At 46.5% G+C, this 20,005-nt stretch overlaps 1 protein-coding gene across 3 annotated transcripts in view; it reads right to left on the reverse strand.

Moving 5' to 3' along the window:
* The window catches only part of LOC140738585 (inositol 1,4,5-triphosphate receptor associated 2-like), a 160,333-nt gene that overhangs the window by 30,868 nt on the left and 109,460 nt on the right, over window positions 1-20,005 (reverse strand). For 2 of the 3 annotated variants that reach the window (XM_073066062.1, XM_073066061.1), the window contains exons 13-17: window positions 15,971-16,055; window positions 13,422-13,468; window positions 13,265-13,332; window positions 13,060-13,164; window positions 7,160-7,251 (exon numbers count right to left, since the gene is read on the reverse strand). In XM_073066062.1, coding sequence (XP_072922163.1) covers window positions 7,160-7,251; window positions 13,060-13,164; window positions 13,265-13,332; window positions 13,422-13,468; window positions 15,971-16,055 — 397 coding nt within the window. The remainder of the gene's footprint in view (window positions 1-7,159; window positions 7,252-13,059; window positions 13,165-13,264; window positions 13,333-13,421; window positions 13,469-15,970; window positions 16,056-20,005) is intronic. The other variant, XM_073066063.1, reaches the window with a different exon arrangement.

Here is a 20,005-nt window from a genome sequence, read left to right on the forward strand (position 1 = left end):
GGGGTGGGAAGGGCAGAGGTGTGGTGGAAGCGAGGGAACGAGGGGGTGGGAAGGGCAGAGGTGTGGTGGAAGCGAGGGAACGAGGGGGTGGGAAGGGCAGAGGTGTGGTGGAAGCGAGGGAACGAGGGGGTGGGAAGGGCAGAGGTGTGGTGGAAGCGAGGGAACGAGGGGGTGGGAAGGGCAGAGGTGTGATGGAAGCGAGGGAACGAGGGGGTGGGAAGGGCAGAGGTGTGGTGGAAGCGAGGGAACGAGGGGGTGGGAAGGGCAGAGGTGTGGTGGAAGCGAGGGAACGAGGGGGTGGGAAGGGCAGAGGTGTGGTGGAAGCGAGGGAACGAGGGGGTGGGAAGGACAGAGGTGTGGTGGAAGCGAGGGAACGAGGGGGTGGGAAGGGCAGAGGTGTGGTGGAAGCGAGGGAACGAGGGGGTGGGAAGGACAGAGGTGTGGTGGAAGCGAGGGAACGAGGGGGTGGGAAGGACAGGGATTTGTTGTAAGCGACAGATTTAAGCACCAGCATCCAAAAGCAGTAAGGACTGAATGCAAATTTACCAGCAAATTTTGCTTGCAAATGTTCCTCAGTACCCAGTCACACACTACCTCCCAGCACTAGTTTCATCCTGACCTCAGGTGCTGTCTGTATGGAGTTTGCCTGTTCTCTCTATGACTGTATGGATTTCCTCACCTGCCTTAGAGGCTGGCTGATAGGCCATTATAAATTGCCCCTAGTTTGCAACTGAGTGGTGGGAGGGTGAGTTGATGGGCATGTGAGAGCATAGGGAAATGTGGGGCACTGGGAAGTGGAGAGTTGGCATAGGCACAATGAGATTTATATAACTTTTATTGTTATATGAATGCTCTGAATTTTGAATTGGAATCTGGAGCAACACACATTCAGTTGAGAAAAACCTCAGTCCTTTATCGAGCAGGATCAGTGGAAGAAAGAAACTGTCGACATTTTGGGTTGGAACCTTGCATCAGGACTGAGTGTGAGAGGGGACATGGCCAGCATAGAGAGACAAGAAGAGCTGAGGTGATAGGTGGTCTGAGGAGGGGTGTAAGGCAGGTCGAGCCAGGTAGGGACATGAGCAGGGGATTGAGTTGGTAAATGGTAGATAGAGGCAACCAAATTTCAAAGTTCAAAGTAAATTAACTATCAAAGTACGTATACAACCCCAAGATTCATTGTCTTGTGGGCATACTCAGTAAATCCATACCCATAAGACTGCAACAAGGTGGACAAAAGACAACAAACTGTGCTAATACAAAATGAAAGAAAAATAATAATTAAAAAAAAGCATTAAGATATGAGATGAAGAGTTTTTGAAACTGAGTCCATAGGTTGTGGGAAAGTTCAGTGATGGGATAAGTGAAGTTGAGTGAAGTTATCCCTCCGGTTCAAGAACCCAATGGTTCAGGGGTAACAACACTTCCTGAACCCGGTGGTATGAGTCTTGAGGTTCCTGTACCTTCCTCCTGATGGCAGCAGTGAGGAGTGAGCAGGTTCTGGGTGGTGGGGAGCAGTGAGGAGTGAGCGTGTCCTGGGTGGTGGGGAGCAGTGAGGAGCGAGGGTGTCCTGGGTGATGGGGAGCAGTGAGGAGCGAGCGTGTCCTGGGTGGTGGGGAGCAGTGAGGAGCGAGGGTGTCCTGGGTGGTGGGGAGCAGTGAGGAGTGAGCGTGTCCTGGGTGATGGGGAGCAGTGAGGAGCGAGCGTGTCCTGGGTGGTGGGGAGCAGTGGGGAGCGAGCGTGTCCTGGGTGGTGGGGAGCAGTGAGGAGCGAGCGTGTCCTGGGTGGCGGGGAGCAGTGAGGAGCGAGCGTGTCCTGGGTGGCGGGGAGCAGTGAGGAGCGAGCGTGTCCTGGGTGGCGGGGAGCAGTGAGGAGCGAGCGTGTCCTGGGTGGCGGGGAGCAGTGAGGAGCGAGCGTGTCCTGGGTGGTGAGGAGCGAGCATGTCCTGGGTGGTGGGGAGCAGTGAGGAACGAGCGTGTCCTGGGTGGTGGGGAGCAGTGAGGAACGAGCGTGTCCTGGGTGGTGGGGAGCAGTGAGGAGCGAGCATGTCCTGGGTGGTGGGGAGCAGTGAGGAACGAGCGTGTCCTGGGTGGTGGGGGGTGGTGGGGAGCAGTGAGGAGTGAGCGTGTCCTGGGTGATGGGGAGCAGTGAGGAGCGAGCGTGTCCTGTGTGGTGGGGAGCAGTGAGGAGTGAGCGTGTCCTGGTGATGGGGAGCAGTGAGGAGTGAGTGTGTCCTGGGTGGTGGGGAGCAGTGAGGAGCGAGCGTGTCCTGTGTGGTGGGGAGCAGTGAGGAGCGAGCGTGTCCTGTGTGGTGGGGAGCAGTGAGGAGTGAGCGTGTCCTGGGTGGTGGGGAGCAGTGAGGAGCGAGCGTGTCCTGTGTGGTGGGGAGCAGTGAGGAGCGAGCGTGTCCTGGGTGATGGGGAGCAGTGAGGAGTGAGTGTGTCCTGGGTGGTGGGGAGCAGTGAGGAGTGAGCTTGTCCTGGGTGGTGGGGAGCAGTGAGGAGCGAGTGTGTCCTGGGTGGTGGGGAGCAGTGAGGAGTGAGTGTGTCCTGGGTGATGGGGAGCAGTGAGGAGTGAGCGTGTCCTGTGTGGTGGGGAGCAGTGAGGAGTGAGTGTGTCCTGGGTGGTGGGGAGCAGTGAGGAGTGAGCGTGTCCTGTGTGGTGGGGAGCAGTGAGGAGTGAGTGTGTCCTGGGTGGTGGGGAGCAGTGAGGAGTGAGCGTGTCCTGGGTGGTGGGGAGCAGTGAGGAGCGAGTGTGTCCTGGGTGGTGGGGAGCAGTGAGGAGTGAGTGTGTCCTGGGTGATGGGGAGCAGTGAGGAGTGAGCTTGTCCTGGGTGGTGGGGAGCAGTGAGGAGCGAGCGTGTCCTGGGTGGTGGGGGGCAGTGAGGAGTGAGCGTGTCCTGGGTGGTGGGGAGCAGTGAGGAGCGAGTGTGTCCTGTGTGGTGGGGAGCAGTGAGGAGTGAGCGTGTCCTGGGTGGTGGGGAGCAGTGAGGAGCGAGCGTGTGCTGTGTGGTGGGGAGCAGTGAGGAGCGAGCGTGTCCTGGGTGATGGGGAGCAGTGAGGAGCGAGCGTGTCCTGGGTGATGGGGAGCAGTGAGGAGCGAGTGTGTCCTGGGTGGTGGGGAGCAGTGAGGAGCGAGTGTGTCCTGGGTGATGGGGAGCAGTGAGGAGTGAGCGTGTCCTGGGTGGTGGGGAGCAGTGAGGAGCGAGGGTGTCCTGGGTGATGGGGAGCAGTGAGGAGCGAGCGTGTCCTGGGTGGTGGGGGGCAGTGAGGAGTGAGTGTGTCCTGTGTGGTGGGGAGCAGTGAGGAGTGAGTGTGTCCTGTGTGGTGGGGAGCAGTGAGGAGTGAGCGTGTCCTGGGTGGTGGGGGGCAGTGAGGAGTGAGCGTGTCCTGGGTGATGGGGGGCAGTGAGGAGTGAGCGTGTCCTGGGTGGTGGGGGGCAGTGAGGAGTGAGCGTGTCCTGGGTGATGGGGAGCAGTGAGGAGTGAGTGTGTCCTGTGTGGTGGGGAGCAGTGAGGAGCGAGCGTGTCCTGTGTGGTGGGGAGCAGTGAGGAGTGAGTGTGTCCTGGGTGGTGGGGAGCAGTGAGGAGTGAGCGTGTCCTGGGTGGTGGGGAGCAGTGAGGAGTGAGCGTGTCCTGGGTGATGGGGAGCAGTGAGGAGTGAGCGTGTCCTGGGTGGTGGGGAGCAGTGAGGAGTGAGTGTGTCCTGGGTGGTGGGGAGCAGTGAGGAGCGAGTGTGTCCTGGGTGGTGGGGAGCAGTGAGGAGTGAGTGTGTCCTGTGTGGTGGGGAGCAGTGAGGAGTGAGCGTGTCCTGGGTGGTGGGGAGCAGTGAGGAGCGAGTGTGTCCTGGGTGGTGGGGAGCAGTGAGGAGTGAGTGTGTCCTGTGTGGTGGGGAGCAGTGAGGAGTGAGCATGTCCTGGGTGGTGGGGAGCAGTGAGGAGCGAGCGTGTCCTGGGTGGTGGGGAGCAGTGAGGAGTGAGCGTGTCCTGGGTGGTGGGGAGCAGTGAGGAGCGAGTGTGTCCTGGGTGGTGGGGAGCAGTGAGGAGTGAGTGTGTCCTGTGTGGTGGGGAGCAGTGAGGAGTGAGCATGTCCTGGGTGGTGGGGAGCAGTGAGGAGCGAGCGTGTCCTGGGTGGTGGGGAGCAGTGAGGAGTGAGCGTGTCCTGGGTGATGGGGAGCAGTGAGGAGTGAGTGTGTCCTGGGTGATGGGGAGCAGTGAGGAGCGAGCGTGTCCTGGGTGGTGGGGAGCAGTGGGGAGCGAGCATGTCCTGGGTGGTGGGGGTCCCTGATGATAAATGCTGTTTTCCTGCGAAAACACTATTTAAATATGCTCAACGGTGGGAACGGCTTTACTTGTGGTGGACTGGTCCGTCTCTCTTAATTTTTGTGGGACTTTCCATTTAAGGCATTAGTATTTCCATACCAGGCTGTGATACAGCCAGTCAATATACTCTCCACCATACATCTATAGAAGTTTGTCAACGGTTTAACTGACTTGCTGTATCTTCGTAATCTTTTAAGGAAATAGAGGCACTGCTGTTTTCTCTTTGCAATTGCACTTGCATACTGGGCTCAGGACGACCCTCTAAAGTAACCCCAAGGAATTTAAAGTTGCTGACCCCCCCCCCAGTGAGGACTGGTTCATACAGGAGGAAATCAGAGGTCCAAATCAGTAATCTGCTTCTTGGTCTTACTGACATTGAGTAAGAGTTTGTTGTTGTGGCACCACTCAGCCAGATTTTCATTCTCCCTGCTACGAGCTGATTCATTACCATCTTTGATTTGGCTTACAACAGTAGTGTCATCAGCAAACTTGAATGGGCTTTGCCACACAGTCAAAAGTGCAAAGCGAGTAGCACAGGGGGCGAAAATCACAACCTTGGAGCTTGTGGAGGAGATGTTGTTGCCAATCAGAACTGTCTGGAGTCTGCAAGCAAGGATCCAGCTGCACAAGGAGGTGCTGAGGCTAAGGTTTTGAAGCTTATGGATGAGTTTTGAGGGGATGATAGTATTGAATGTTGAGCTGTATTCAGAATCAGAATCAGGTTTATTATCACCGGCATGTGATGTGAAATTTGTTAACTTAGCAGCAGCAGTTCAATGCAATACATAATATAGAAGAAAACATAATAATAAATTAAGTAAATCAATTTCAGTATATGTATATTGAACAGATTAAAAATTGTGCAAAAAACAGAAATAATATATATTTAAAAAGTGAGGCAGTGTTTACGGGTTCAATGTCCATTTAGGAATCGGATGGCAGAGGGGAAGAAGCTGTTCCTGAATCGCTGAGTGTGTGCCTTCAGGCTTCTGTACCCCCTGCCTGATGGTAACAGTGAGAAAAGGACATGCCCTGGGTGCTGGAGGTCGTTCATTATGGACGCTGCCTTTCTGAGACTCCGCTCTTTGAAGATGTCCTGGGTACATTGTAGGCTAGTACCCAAGATGGAGCCGACTGAATTTACTTCCCTCAGTCGCTTTTCGGTCCAGTGCAGTAGCCCCCTCTCATACCAAACAGTGATGCAGCCTGTCAGAATGTTCTCCACGGTACATCTATAGAAGTTTTTGAGTGTATTTGTTGACATGCCAAATCGCTTCAAACTCCTAATGAGGTATAGTCACTGTCTTGCCTTCTTTATAGCTGCATCGATATATTGAGACCAGGTTAGGTCCTCAGAGATCATGACATCCAGGTACTTGAACCTGCTCACTCTCTCCACTTTTGATCCCTCTATGAGGATTGGTATGTGTTCCTTCGTCTTACCCTTCCTGAAGTCCACAATCAGCTCTTTTGTCTTACTGATGTTCAGCGCAAGGTTGTTGCTGCAACATCACTCCACTAGTTGGCATATCTCACTCCTGTACAACCTCTCATCACCATCTGAGATTCTACCAACAATGGTTGTATCATCAGCAAATTTATAGATGGTATTTGAGCTATGCCTAGTCACACAGTCATGTGTATATAGAGTATAGAGCAGTGGGCTAAGCACACATCCCTGAGGTGCACCAGTGTTGATCGTCATTGTGGAGATATTATTAGCAGTCTGCTCAGATTGTGGTCTTCCAGTTAAGAAGCTGAGGATCCAATTGCAGAGGGAGGTACAGAGGCCCAGGTTCTGTAACCTCTCAATCAGGATTGTGGGAATGATGGTATTAAATGCTGAGCTATATTTGATAAACAGCATCCTGACATAGGTGCTTATATTGTCCAGGTGGTGCAAGGCCTTGTGAAGAGCCATTGAGATTGCATCTGCTGTTGACCTAATGTGGTGTTAGGCAAATTGCAATGGGTCCAGGTCCTTGCTGAGGCAGGAGTTTAGTCATGAACAACCGCTCAGAGCATTTCATCACTGTCGATGTGAGCGCTACTGGGCGATAGTCATTAAGGCAGCTCACATTTTTCTTCTTAGGCACTGGTATAATTGTTGTCTTTTTGAAACAAGTGGGAACTTCTGCCTGTAGTAGTGAGAGGTTGAAAATGTCCTTGAATACTCCTGCTAGTTGGTTGGCACAGGTTTTCAGAGCTTTACCAGGTACTCCATCAGGACCTTCTGCCTTGCGAGGGTTCACTCTGTTTAGAGACAGTCTAACATCGGCCTCTGAGACAGAGATCACAGGGTCATTAGGTGCAGCAGGGATCTTCACAGCTGTAGTTGTATTCTCTCTTTCAAAGTTGGCATAGAAGGCATTGAATCCATCCAGTAGTGAAGCATCACTGCCATTCATGTGTAGCTTTGTAGGAAGTAATGTCTTCCTACAATTTGATAAAAAGCACCCCAATGTATGCATCAAATTTTCATTTCCAACAAAAGCACTATGTTTGGTGGGTGGGGTGGGGGTAGTGGGGAAGAAAGCTAGCTAGGTAGGTTTCAAATTCCACCTTGGGAATGCATGGTGGGATTGAATTCTATGAATGAGTTGGTTGACCAGGGAGAGAGCATTCCAAAGCCTTGCTCATCTTGCATTGGGGTTTCAGGAATTGCTAGGAATCAGATAGGCACAAAGTCAGTGAAGTACAGAAACATCATTTACAATGACAAATTCCTGTTTTCCACACTATAGATATTTTATGCAACTAACAGGTTTCAAAAACAGCCAAGTTCTTGAGAAGTAACAAGTACAAATAACCGTTATCATTAAATGCATCTTCTCCATACCAGATTAACTTTTACTTTACTTCTCAACTCTGGCTGGTTCACGTCAGAGGATTCAGTGTTGATCTGTATAGCAGATGAGGAAAGTGGACCATCTGTGGAAGCAGAAATCTAGTCAAGTCTTCATATTCATCACTCTCCCATTACATTTCCCCTCAGCAAAAGCTGATCTCTGCAAGAACCTCTCATTGCACCAACTCTAAACTTTCAAGTTTATACTCGAATTTGTCCAATTACCAGGCACAGTGATGAGAGAACCTTACAATAAATAATATTCAGTTGGAAAGCTCAAACACTACAGTAATTGAAATTGATCATGGTTGCATTATAAACACAACTCCAACAGTCTGATTCTGTGTACGAGGACAAAGACAATGAAGAAGCAATACGACCCCTCTAGCCTGCTCTATCATTCAATAAAATCATGTCTGATCAACTCCATGTAAGCTTTGACCTCCTCATTCATCACAAACCTATTTTCCTCTCCCTCAGATGGCAATGGAAGTAACAACATTTGAATCTTTGAGCAAGAGAACTCTTACTCATGAGCTCATCTGCTTCTTTAATAGATAAATACTTATTTTTAAAGTCAAAGTAAATTTATTATCAAAGTATGCATATGTGACCACATACTATCTTGCGATTAATTTTCTTGCAGACTTTTACAGGAAAATAACTAAATACAATAAAATCTATGAAAAGCTATACAGAAATAAACACCGACATATAACCATTGGGCAAAAGTCAAACTGGGCAAATAAAAACAATAAATAATACTGAGAACATGAGTTGTAGAGTCCTTGAAAGTGATTCTGGAGGTTATGGAATCAGTTCAGAGTTCATAGAAACATAGAAAATAGGTGCAGGAGTAGGCCATTCAGCCCTTCAAGCCTGCACCGCCATTCAGTATGATCATGACTGATCATCCAACTCAGAACCCTGTACCTACTTTCTCTCCATACCCCCTGATCCCTTTAGCCGCAAGGGCCATATCTAACTTACTCTTAAATATAGCCAATGAACCGGCCTCAACTGTTTCCTGTGGCAGAGAATTCCACAGATTCACCACTCTCTATGTGAAGAAGTTTTTCCTCATCTCAGTCCTAAGAGGCTTCTCCTTTATCCTTAAACTGTGACCCCTCATTCTGGATTTCCCCAACATCGGAAACAATCTTCCTGCATCTAGCCTGTCCAATCCCTTTAGAATTTTATACGTTTCAATAAGATTCCCCCTCATTCTTCTAAATTCCAGTGAGTATAAGCCTAGTCGATCCAGTCTTTCTTCATATGAAAGTCCTGCCATCCCAGGAATCAATCTGGTGAACCTTCTCTGTACTCCCTCTATGGCAAGAATGTCTTTCCTCAGATTAGGGGACCAAAACTGCACACAATATTCTGGGTCCGGTCTCACCAAGGCCTTGTACAACTGCAGTAGAACCTCCCTGCTCCTGTACTCAAATCCTTTTGCTATGAATGCCAACATACCATTTGCCTTTTTCACCACCTGCTGTACCTGCATGCTCACCTTCAATGACTGGTGTACAATGACACCCAGGTCTCGTTGCACCTCCCCTTTTCCTAATCGGCCACCATTCAGATAATAATCTATTTTCCTGTTCTTGCAACCAAAGTGGATAACCTCACATTTATCCACATTAAATTGCATCTGCCATGAATCTGCCCACTCACCTAACCTATCCAAGTCACCCTGCATCCTCTTAGCATCCTCCTCACAGCTAACACCGCTGCCCAGCTTCATGTCATCTGCAAACTTGGAGATGCTGCATTTAATTCCCTCGTCTGAATCATTAATATATATTGTAAACAACTGGGGTCCCAGCACTGAGCCTTGCAGTACCCCACTAGTCACTGCCTCCCATTTCTGAAAAGGTCCCGTTTACTCCCACTCTTTGCTTCCTGTCTGCCAACCAATTCTCTATCCACATCAATACCATAACCCCAATACCGTGTGCTTTAAGTTTGCACACTAATCTCCTGTGTGGGACCTTGTCAAAAGCCTTTTGAAAATCTAAGTATATCACATCCACTGGCTCTCCCCTATCCACTCTACTAGTTACATCTTCAAAAAATTCTATAAGATTCATCAGACATGATTTTCCTTTCACAAATCTATGCTGACTTTGTCCGATGATTTCACCTCTTTCCAAATGTGCTGTTATCACATCTTTGATAACCGACTCTAGCATTTTCCCCACCACTGATGTCAGACTAACCGGTCTATAATTCCCTGGTTTCTCTCTCCCTCCTTTTTTAAAAAGTGGGGTTACATTAGCCACCCTCCAATCCTCAGGAACTAATCCAGAATCTAAAGAGTTTGAAAAATTATCACTAATGCATCCACTATTTCTTGGGCTACTTCCTTAAGCACTCTGGGATGCAGACCATCTGACCCTAGGGATTTATCTGCCTTTAATCCCTTCAATTTACCTAACACCACTTCCCTACTAACATGTATTTCCCTCAGTTCCTCCATCTCACTAGACCCTCGGTCCCTTACTATTTCCGGAAGATTATTTATGTCCTCCTTAGTGAAGACAGAACCAAAGTAGTTATTCAATTGGTCTGCCATGTCTTTGTTCCCTATGATCAATTCACCTGTTTCTGACTGTAAAGGACCTACATTACAATCTTTTTCTTTTCACGTATCTATAAAAGCTTTTACAGTCAGTTTTTATGTTCCCTGCCAGCTTTCTCTCATAATCTTTTTTCCCTTTCCTAATTAAGCCCCTTGTCCTCCTCTGCTGGTCTCTGAATTTCTCCCAGTCCTCAGGTGTGCCGCTTTTTTTTGCTAATTTGTATGTTTCTTCTTTGGACTTGATACTATCCCTAATTTCCCTTGTCAGCCACGGGTGCACTACCTTCCCTGGTTTATTCTTTTGCCAGACTGGGATGAACAATTGTTGTAGTTCATCGATGCGATTTTTAAATGCTTGCCATTCCATATCCACTGTCAACCCTTTAAGTATCATTTTGCCAGTCTATCTTAGCTAATTCACGTCTCATACCTTCAAAGTTACCCTTCTTTAAGTTCAGAACCTTTGTTTCTGAATTAACTATGTCACTCTCCATCTTAATGAAGAATTCCACCATATTATGATCACTCTTACCCAAGGGGCCTCGCATGACAAGATTGCTAACTAACCCTTCCTCATTGCTCAATACCCAATCTAGAATGGCCTGCTCTCTAGTTGGTTCCTCAACATGTTGGTTCAGAAAACCACCCCGCATACATTCCAAGAAATCCTCTTCCTCAGCACCCTTACCAATTTGGTTCACTCAATCTATATGTAGATTGAAGTCACCCATTATAACTACTGTTCCTTTATTGCACGCATTTCTAATTTCCTGTTTAATGCCATCCCCAACCTCACTACTACTGTTAGGTGGCCTGTACACAACTCCCACCAGCGTTTTCTGCCTCTTAGTGTTATGCAGCTCTACCCATATCGATTCCACATCCTCCAGGCTAATGTCCTTCCTTTCTATTGCATTAATCTCCTCTCTAACCAGCAATGCCACCCCACCTCATTTTCTTTCCTGTCTATCCCTCCTGAATATTGAATATCCCTGGATGTTGAGCTCCCATCCTTGGTCACCCTGGAGCCATGTCACTGTGATCCCAACTATATCATATTCATTAATAACTATCTGCACATTCAATTCATCCACCTTGTTACGAATGCTCCTCGCATTGACACACAAAGCCTTCAGGCTTGTTTTTACAACACTCTTAGCCCTTATACAATTATGTTGAAAAGTGGCTCTTTTTGCTTTTTGCCCTGGATTTGCCTGCCTGCCACCTTTACTTTTCACCTTACTACTTTTTGCTTCTACCCTCATTTTACACCCCTCTGTCTCTCTGCACTTGTTCCCATCCCCCTGCCACATTAGTTTAAATCCTCCTGAACAGCAGTAGCAAACGCTCCCCCTAGGACATTGGTTTCAGTCCAGCCCAGGTGCAGACCGTCCTGTTTACACCAGTCCCACCACCCCCAGAACTGATTCCAATGCCCCAGAAATTTGAATCCCTCCCCCTTGCACCATTTTTCAAGCCACGTATTTATCTGAAATTTCCTCCTATTTCTACTCTGACTAGCATGTGGCACTGGTAGTAATCCAGAGATTATTACCTTTGTGGTCCTACTTTTTAGTTTATCTCCTAACTCCCTAAATTCACCTTGTAGGACCTCATCCCGTTTTTTACCTATATCGTTGTTCAGGAGAGTGAAATGACCCATACATTTCAGAAGCCTGATGGCTATATGGTAATAACTATTCTTGCACCAGATGGCATAGGACCAGAGGCTCCTGTATCTCCTACCAATGATAGCAGTGAGCAGAGAGATGATGATGGATGTGGCTTGCTCCATGTAAATGTACTCAATGATGGGCAGGCTTGTTCCTGTGATGCACTGGGGGCTGTATCTAACACTTTCTGTAGACTATTCCTGGCGGTACCATACCAGGCTCTAGATAGCTCTAGTTCTAGATTCACTAACAGAGGAGAAACAACCTCTTCACATTAAGACTCCTCAGGATCTTTTATTTCAATCATGTTGACTCTCACTCCAGCAGTTCTAAACCTAACATACACAAACTTTCCTCTAAATGCAACCATTCTGGGTATCAGCTTAAGCCCTGCTTTCAATGCATTACACCCAAGGTTAGACACCCCTCTACAAAATACTTCAAACAATCTGTAAAGCAAGTTCCTACCACAATCATGAGCCTTTTCCATCCTTCCTTACTAGTGATTAAAATTTGAACAGGGTGGTACACGTCAAAAGTAAAATGCCATTGTACAGTTCACCAGAGGCCTTCAGCAGGTTTCTCCTCATGGAAATCGATTCTTGGCTATAGATAGCAGAGAACTATCCACAAGAATGGCTGCTAGAGCCTGCTGATTCAACCCACAACAAATGCCTCTGGAACTAGTATTAATTACCACTTACATAAGTTAATACCCTCAAAGTATCATTTTCCCCACTTTCATTCCATGTTCCTTGACATATTTGTTTTGCATTTAGAAATGTATCTATATTCTTAAAAATATTCAGTGATCTCTGTGCCCTTCTGTGGTGTCCACTGTAGATCCAGCACCCATCTGGGTGAAGAAAGTTCTCCTCATTAGATCTAAATCTCTCTTGTTCTACAACCTGAGACTATAACCCCTCTTTGTGAACACCCCAGCCAATGGAAATATCTTTGCAGCATCAAGCCTGAGGAACCTGGTCAGAACCTGTCTGTAAGGAACTTGTATGTTTGTCCCACGATGACGGGAGTTTAAGCTTAAGGTTAGGGTTAGTAAGTTGTGATACACCATGTGGCAATTAAAGTGACAAGAGAGACTGAAGCACTGAGGTGAGTGCTGGCTGCTTGCCTGTAGATCACTGATGGTCGTTTTGCCATTGAGCGGAGAGCCCTCGCTGTGCCCAGAGAATGTCACCCAGGCTTTTCTGCATTTTGGATGTGGGCTTGAATTATAGCCTTTTTTCAGTTTTCTTTTTTGCATTCTGTGCTTTTTGCCCATTCTTTCTAATTTTTGTGTGTGTGGGGGGTGGGATTTGGGGGGGGGGGGGTCATGTGCCTGTTCCACTTTTTTTGTGCAGGGAAGGTGGATTTTGGGGTTGACACTTGTGCTGCCTTGCTTTCCTTTTTTGGGTTTCATGGCTACCTGGAGAAGAAGAATTTCAGAGTTGTATACTTTGACAATAAATGAACCTTTGATGCCAGAAGTATGGTGGCACTTGTGGGCTGCTCAGCATATCCTCCGACGGATGCAATTGGTACATTTCCTCTGTACGCTTTGATGCTTCAATCTACATGTGACAAACAAATCTAATCTTTAACAGCTTTCAGTAATGCATTTGTGAAGACCTTACCCAAGGAGCCATCTTTAACTACACCACCCGCATAGGTACTGTTTTCAAGTGATTTTGAGGCTTCCTTTTGCTGGGGGCTTTTATTGGTCTTTTTTGCAGGAGGATCTGAAGGATTGGACACAGGAGAAGTCAACATTATGGGAGAGCTAATAGGAAGCTACATATTTCACTAAACCATTCCCAAATCCGGATGCTTTGAACTTACTGGACATTGTGGAACTTTCTGAGGTGACCTCACGATTTGAACTCAATTGCTCTTGGTCAGAATCTTCACTGAAAAATGATTCAATTGCAAGGTTAGTTCTGGGCCTGTGGATTCTTAAGAAAATATGAAATCCCTTCTGGAGGAAGTCAAGTCCTACCTGACTGGAGTCAGCTTGTTGCAGTACTCTCCTTCATCAGTAGGTGCCTGAACAAACACATTGAAACAACACAGCTTTAGTAGGCCAGCACTTGATCCATATTCTTCAATATCACTATGATTCAAATTCCTGTCTGTTCCTCTGTGAGGGATTCTGCCTCCACTTTCTCAAGCAGTATGTTCAGATTCCAATCACTCCCAGGTCAAAAGAAATCTTTTCTTTGGGTCCCCTCTACACCTCCTGCCCCTTGCCTAAAACCCATGTCTCTGTGATCTTTCTTTCTCTGCACCTGTGGCATTCTGTGCTAAAAACAGGTCAAGGGAGGTATCCTGTTACCCAGCTTGAAGAAACAAGTCTGGCAGACAGTAATGAAAGTTCTTCTTTAAAATGAATACAAGACCATATGACATAGGAGCAGAGTTAGGCCATTTGACCCAGTGAACCTGCTCCACCGTTCCATAGTGGCTGATTTATTATCACCCTCAACTCCATCCTCCTGCCTTCTCCCAGTAATTTTTGACACTCTTACTAATCAAGAACCTATCAACCTCTGCTTTAAATATACCCAATGATATGGCCGCCACAGTTGTCTGTGGCAATGAATTCCACTGCTTCATCTCACACGGGCTAAAGAAATTCCTCTACTGTTCTAAAGGGATATCTGAGAATGTGAGAACGTACCCTCCCTCCTCCCCCCATTACAAGAAACATCCTTTCCTCTTTTCAATGAAATCCCATTTTAATGTGATTACTGCAGACTGGTATTATGGTCAATAGAGACATGGTAGGCTAAAAGGCCTTTTCCTGTTCCATGAGTGGCACACGAGTTGTGCAGAAATAGTTGGCTGCCACCAAAACAAACTCTTCAGCTGTTGTTGATGGTTTCCCAACCATTAGCAGTAAAGTCCTGGTGGAGACCGGAGGCATGATTGTGGAATGTCTGCTTTCACTCATCTCACGATAGATTAGCCATCACTACATACAGTTCCATAAAATACACCCAGAAATTAATTATACATACTGTGGCACAGTGGATCTGTTGCTCGTGGAACTGAGAGAACTTTAACTTTAACTGGAGAAAACTGAAGTTTTTGGTGTCCTCACCAACATTTACCAGTCATTGACAGCCATTACGTATAAGGCTGATCACAATGACCTGGCTAAATATCTAAAGATGCCATAGCAATACAGGTTCTTTCTGCTCCTAACCACAATCATATGGGACTATAAGCTAGCATAATTTATGTGACACTAGAAAGAATTCTATTTTCATACAGTGATCACACACTTGGCATGGTGCCCGGAGAAAAGAAAGTTTGATTAACAGTATTTAAAAATATACAATTGTCTTAGTACAGATAAGCTTATCTGTAGCAGTCATAAATACTGTGACCTTACAAAACTTGACATATTTCCAAACACATTACTTCTGCTTTTTCAGAACACACAAAAATCTTCATTTTCAGAGTGGAGTTTGCCCATTTATCTCTTTCTGTCTTCTATAGTTTTGCAAATATACTTTAATACTATATATTCAGAAACAGCTTTTACTTCCACCATTAGATTTCTGTATGGTCTACGATTACTACCTTATTATTCTTCTTTTACTGCACTGTTTAGTTTATTAAATAGTGTATGGATTTCCCAGAAAGAGTTAGCACCTCTGGTGGAGGGGCTTGTCGTGTCCATTCTGGGGCAGGCAACTCACCTATGGTTCCCACTGAATATTCAGCTCTCACCTGTGGCTCCAAGTAGCTGTCTGCATTCGACAGCAGCCACACTCTGGTACACGGCTTCAACAGGTGGGCTAAACCAGGTGAAGGTAACTGGTGGGCCTCATGCCCCGGTGAGTTATCCTAACATATGAAGTCAGCTCTGGCAACTGGGTGGATGAGATTAATAGTGAAATCCAATGACCAATAAGGAGGTTTTGCAATGCTTCATGGACAGTGACAAGGCACAGGAGCTGTTGTGACCATCCAATGCAACCAAGCAAGACGCCAGATGTGACAACCTCTCACACTACTTGACCTGGACATCTGAGATCAAGAGAGTGTCCACTTTAAAAACTCTCCTGCACAGTTTACATTATCGAAGAACTGCACAAACCTGTCACCAATGGGTATGACGAACAACCAGTCATGTATTTGCACTGTACTTCTGTCACAGAACAACTAATTTCACATCAGCAAAGGCAATGATAATAAATCTGATTGATTGATCAGCAAAACTGAGCTGACACAAATGCCAGTAGATGCTGCTTGAACCACTGACTTCCTCTGCAGGCTGTTTATTGACAGAAATTAGTAGTCACAACCAGCAAGTCACTTTATGAACTACTGCTAGTGGAGCTTTATAGCAACTTATCACCTGGCACTGTGATACCAACATCAGATGATTATCGAGACTTCTAGAGCTTTGAAATGAGTGAAACCAGGAAGGCTAAACCAGGTGAACGTTTGACTGCAATGCAAAAGTGCTTTCCCCTTAAAAAAACAACAGCAAATGCAAACCCACAAGAGACGAAAGACACAAGAAGCAACACTAACCTGAGTCAGAAGCTCTCCGCTCAGACCAGAAAGAGAAAGCTCCACACTGAGCTGGCTTCCACCTGGGTTTAACCTGCATCTGTCACTGGATTATAAAGTTGATTATTTGCATCTCACAGCTCAGAAATAGGACACCTGATATTATTGCAACACACCAACAATATGAGGACATTTAATTTGCCACTAACCTTTTGCATTTCAAGGGACTTCATTGTTCATAAGGAGCAAATTAACAAACAGGAATGGAAATTCAAATCACCACAGAAGGCAGAAACTAAAAAAAGTCAAAAGTCAGCATTCATTTTGCCAGCTAGTTTACATTGCAAATTTGCTGCCTGGTTAAATTATACCAGCTTTAAAACTGGACTTTAAAGCATTCTCATTCCAGACTGACCCACTGCCCAGGCAGGAAGCTGTGGCCATATAGAAAAGCTTCACTCAACTTTCACCTTGCTTCTTCTCCAGAAGTCAAATGTCCCAACTGGACCAAATCACAGGCACCCATCCAATGTCCTGCCCTCAAAAGCAGACGGATAGGACTTTGGGAATGTTTCTATGTTAATCCAATCGGTATTAGAAGGCACTGTGGACTTAATCTTGACGTGAACCCCAAGTACATGTTTGAAGAGCAACACGTCAAGCTCTACTTAGTGCCCAAAGCATTGGATCAACCCACAGAACAGAGAACACTACAGCACAGTACAGGTCCTTCAGCCCGCAACATTGTGCTGACTTTTTCACTCGCATCAAGATCAATCTCATCCTTCCCTTCAGCATAGCCTTCCATTTTCCTATCATCTATGTACCTATCTAAGAGTTTCTTGAATATCCCTAATATATCAGCCTCTAAAAACACCCCTGGCAGGGTGTTTTATGCACCCACCATTCTATGTAAAAAAGATTACCTCTGACATCCCTCCTGTACTTTCCTCCATTCACCTTAAACTCATGCCCCCATGTATTAGCCATTTCCAGCATGGGAAAAGTCCCTGGCTGTCCACTTGATCATCTTCTGATCATCATGTACACCTCCAGCAAGTCACCTTTCATTCTCCTTCACTCCAAAGAGAAAATCCCTCACTCGCTCAACCTATCCTCATAAACATCCTCTCTAACGCAGACAGCATCCTGGTAAATCTGCTCTGCATGCTCCCTAAAGCTTCCACATTCTTCCGATAATGAGGCAACCAGAACTGAATACAATACGCCAGTGTGACCTACCTAGAGTCTTAGAGCTGCAACATTACTGTCAGTACCTGCAGCACGAATGCACCCAAAACCCATTCCTTTGCTATTGGCCTCTGCTTACTGGTGGGGTGCTGTGACTTTCAGGTTCACCAAGGAGTGAAATCTGCCAAGGCTGCAGTGATTGAAACACCAAAGAACATATCTGGGGAGAACAAGGTATGGGAGCAAGAGGAAACAAAATATTATAGGGGGAGCAACACACACAAAATGCTGGAGGAACACAGCAGGGCAGGCAAGTTAAAGTTAAAGTCTGTCCCAAGCCTTATAGGCTCATCAGGTTGGTGCTTAAACCGGTTTCCGTGGCACGAAGCAACCGAGAGTACAAGACTCCCCCCAGATAGGATGCCAGTTAACCCCCAGCATTTTGCCAGTACCCATAGGGTGGACTGGGGCAATGCGTCTTGCTCAAGGACACAAAACGCTGCCTCGGCTGGGGCTCGAACTCACAACCTACAGATCACTAGTTCAACGCCTTAACCACGAGGCCATGTGCCACACAGCAGGCCAGGCAGCATCTAGGAAAAGACTACAGTTGACATTTTGGGCCAAAACCCTTCTGCAGGACAGGAGAAAAAAAAACGGAGTAGATTTAAAAAGCTGGAGGAGGGGAGAGAGAAACACCAGGAGATAGGTGAAACATGGAGGGGGGAAGAGATGAAATAAAGAGCTGGGAAGTAAATTGGTGAAAGAGACAGAAAGCTATTGAAGAAAGAAAAAGGGGGAGGAGCACCAGAGAGAGGTGATGGGGTGGGCAAGGAGATGAGGTGAGAGGAAAAAGGGGATGGGAAATGGTGAAGGAGGTGGGGGGCATTACTGGAAGGTTGAGAAATCAATATTCATGCCATCAAGTTGGAGGCTACCCAAACGGAATACAAGGTGTTGTTCCTCCAACCTTAGTGTGGCTTCATCACGACAGTAGAGGAGGCCATGGATAGACATACTGTATCAGAATGGGAGTAGGATTAAAATAGGTGGCCACTGGGAGATCCCACTTTTTCTGGTAGACAGAGCATAGGCACTTGGTGAAGCAGTCTCCCAATTAATGTTGGGCCTCACCGATACACAGGAGGCCACACTGGGAGCACTGTACACAGTATATGACCCTAACAGATACATAAGTGAAGTATCGCCTTAGCTGGAAAGACTGTTCAGGGCCCTGCATGGTAGTGAGGGAAGAGGAGTAGGTGCAGGTGTAGCACTTGTTCTGCTTGTGAGGGTAGAATTGTAGGAAAAATCCAAACCAACAGACAAGATGAAGGCTGAATTATAGCAGTTACACCAAAACAGAGCCAAGCAACAGCACACTCAATAAGACCATAAGATAGAGGAGCTGAATTAGGCCATTTGGCCCATTAAGTCTCCATTCAGGTTGTTACTTTTATCCTTAAGCTCCCAGAACATACAACACTATAACAGGATGGGCCCTTCAGCCCACAATGCCGATACTGAACACAAAGCCAAATCTCCTCTGCCTGTACATGATCCATATCCCTCTATTTCCTGCATGTTTACCGTCCTATGCAAAAGCCTTAGGCCCATACAATGTATACAGCTAGCGTGCCTTGGACTTCTGCACAGTATATTGGTTAAAGTAGGAAGGTGGTTTGAAAACAGAAGTAAGAGGACTCTGCCATGTATTAGCTCAGTGGTATTAGGTGTTATTTAGTAATTGCAAAGACAATATTCAGTACGATGCAAGAGTCTTGGGCACTCTAGCTATATACAGGTACCCAAGATTTTTTACACAGTACTGAAAGCTTTAAACATCACTATCCAATCTGCTTCCATGATCTCCCTGGCAACATTTTACAGGCACTGTGGGGGAAAATACTTTCTCCATCCTATTTAAACCTTCTCCTCTCACCTTAAAAGCATTCTTTCTAGCATTTGACTGGGAAAATGGCTCTGACCATCAACAATTTCTCTGCCTTCCAATGTTATAAGATCCTGTTGGGTCTCCTTTCAGCCTCCATTGCTCCAAAGGAAACAGCCCAAGTTTGTCCAACCTTTCCTTATAGCACATGCCTGTCAATGCAGATAGCACCCTGATGATCCTCTTCCGCACACTTTCCACAGACTCCACATCTTTCTTACAATGGGGTGGTTAGAATTGCACATAATACTTGCTGCTTTGTCTGTAAACTGCTGGAGGGATAGGGAGAGACTTCAGAGGCTTTATAGATCCAGCCACATGGTCTTCGTCAATTAAACCCTTCGCTGCTCATCCATATCTCTACTTGTGCTGAATCCAAACATTCACCAAGATCATTACTCGCACCCTACCTGGCCCATTGTTTGTCATCCATATCAATGATCTGGATGATAATGTGGTAAACTGGATCAGCAAACTTGCAGAGGACATCAAGATTAGGAGCATAGTTTACAGCAAAGAAGGCTATCAAAGCTTGCAGAGGAATCTGGATCAGCTGGAAAATTGGGCTGAAAATGGCAAATGGAACTTAAAGCACACGAGTGTTAGTTGTTACATATTGGGAGGATAAACCAGGGTGAGCAGTAGGGCACTGAAGAGTATGGTAGAACAGAGGGATCTGGGAACATAGATCCATAATTCCTTGCAAGTGGCATCAGATGGAGCTAATGTCATAAAGAGAGCTTTTGGCACATTAGCATTTATAAATCAAGGCACTGAATACAGAAGTTGGGATGTTGAAGTTGTACAAGACATTGGTGAGGCCTAATTTGGAGTACTGTATGCAGTTCTGGTCACCTACCTACAGGAAAGTTATCAATAAAATTGAAAGAGTGCAGAGAAAATTTACAAGGATG

Source organism: Hemitrygon akajei, chromosome 14, assembly GCF_048418815.1.
Source record: "Hemitrygon akajei chromosome 14, sHemAka1.3, whole genome shotgun sequence".
NCBI classification, from domain to species: domain Eukaryota; kingdom Metazoa; phylum Chordata; class Chondrichthyes; order Myliobatiformes; family Dasyatidae; genus Hemitrygon; species Hemitrygon akajei.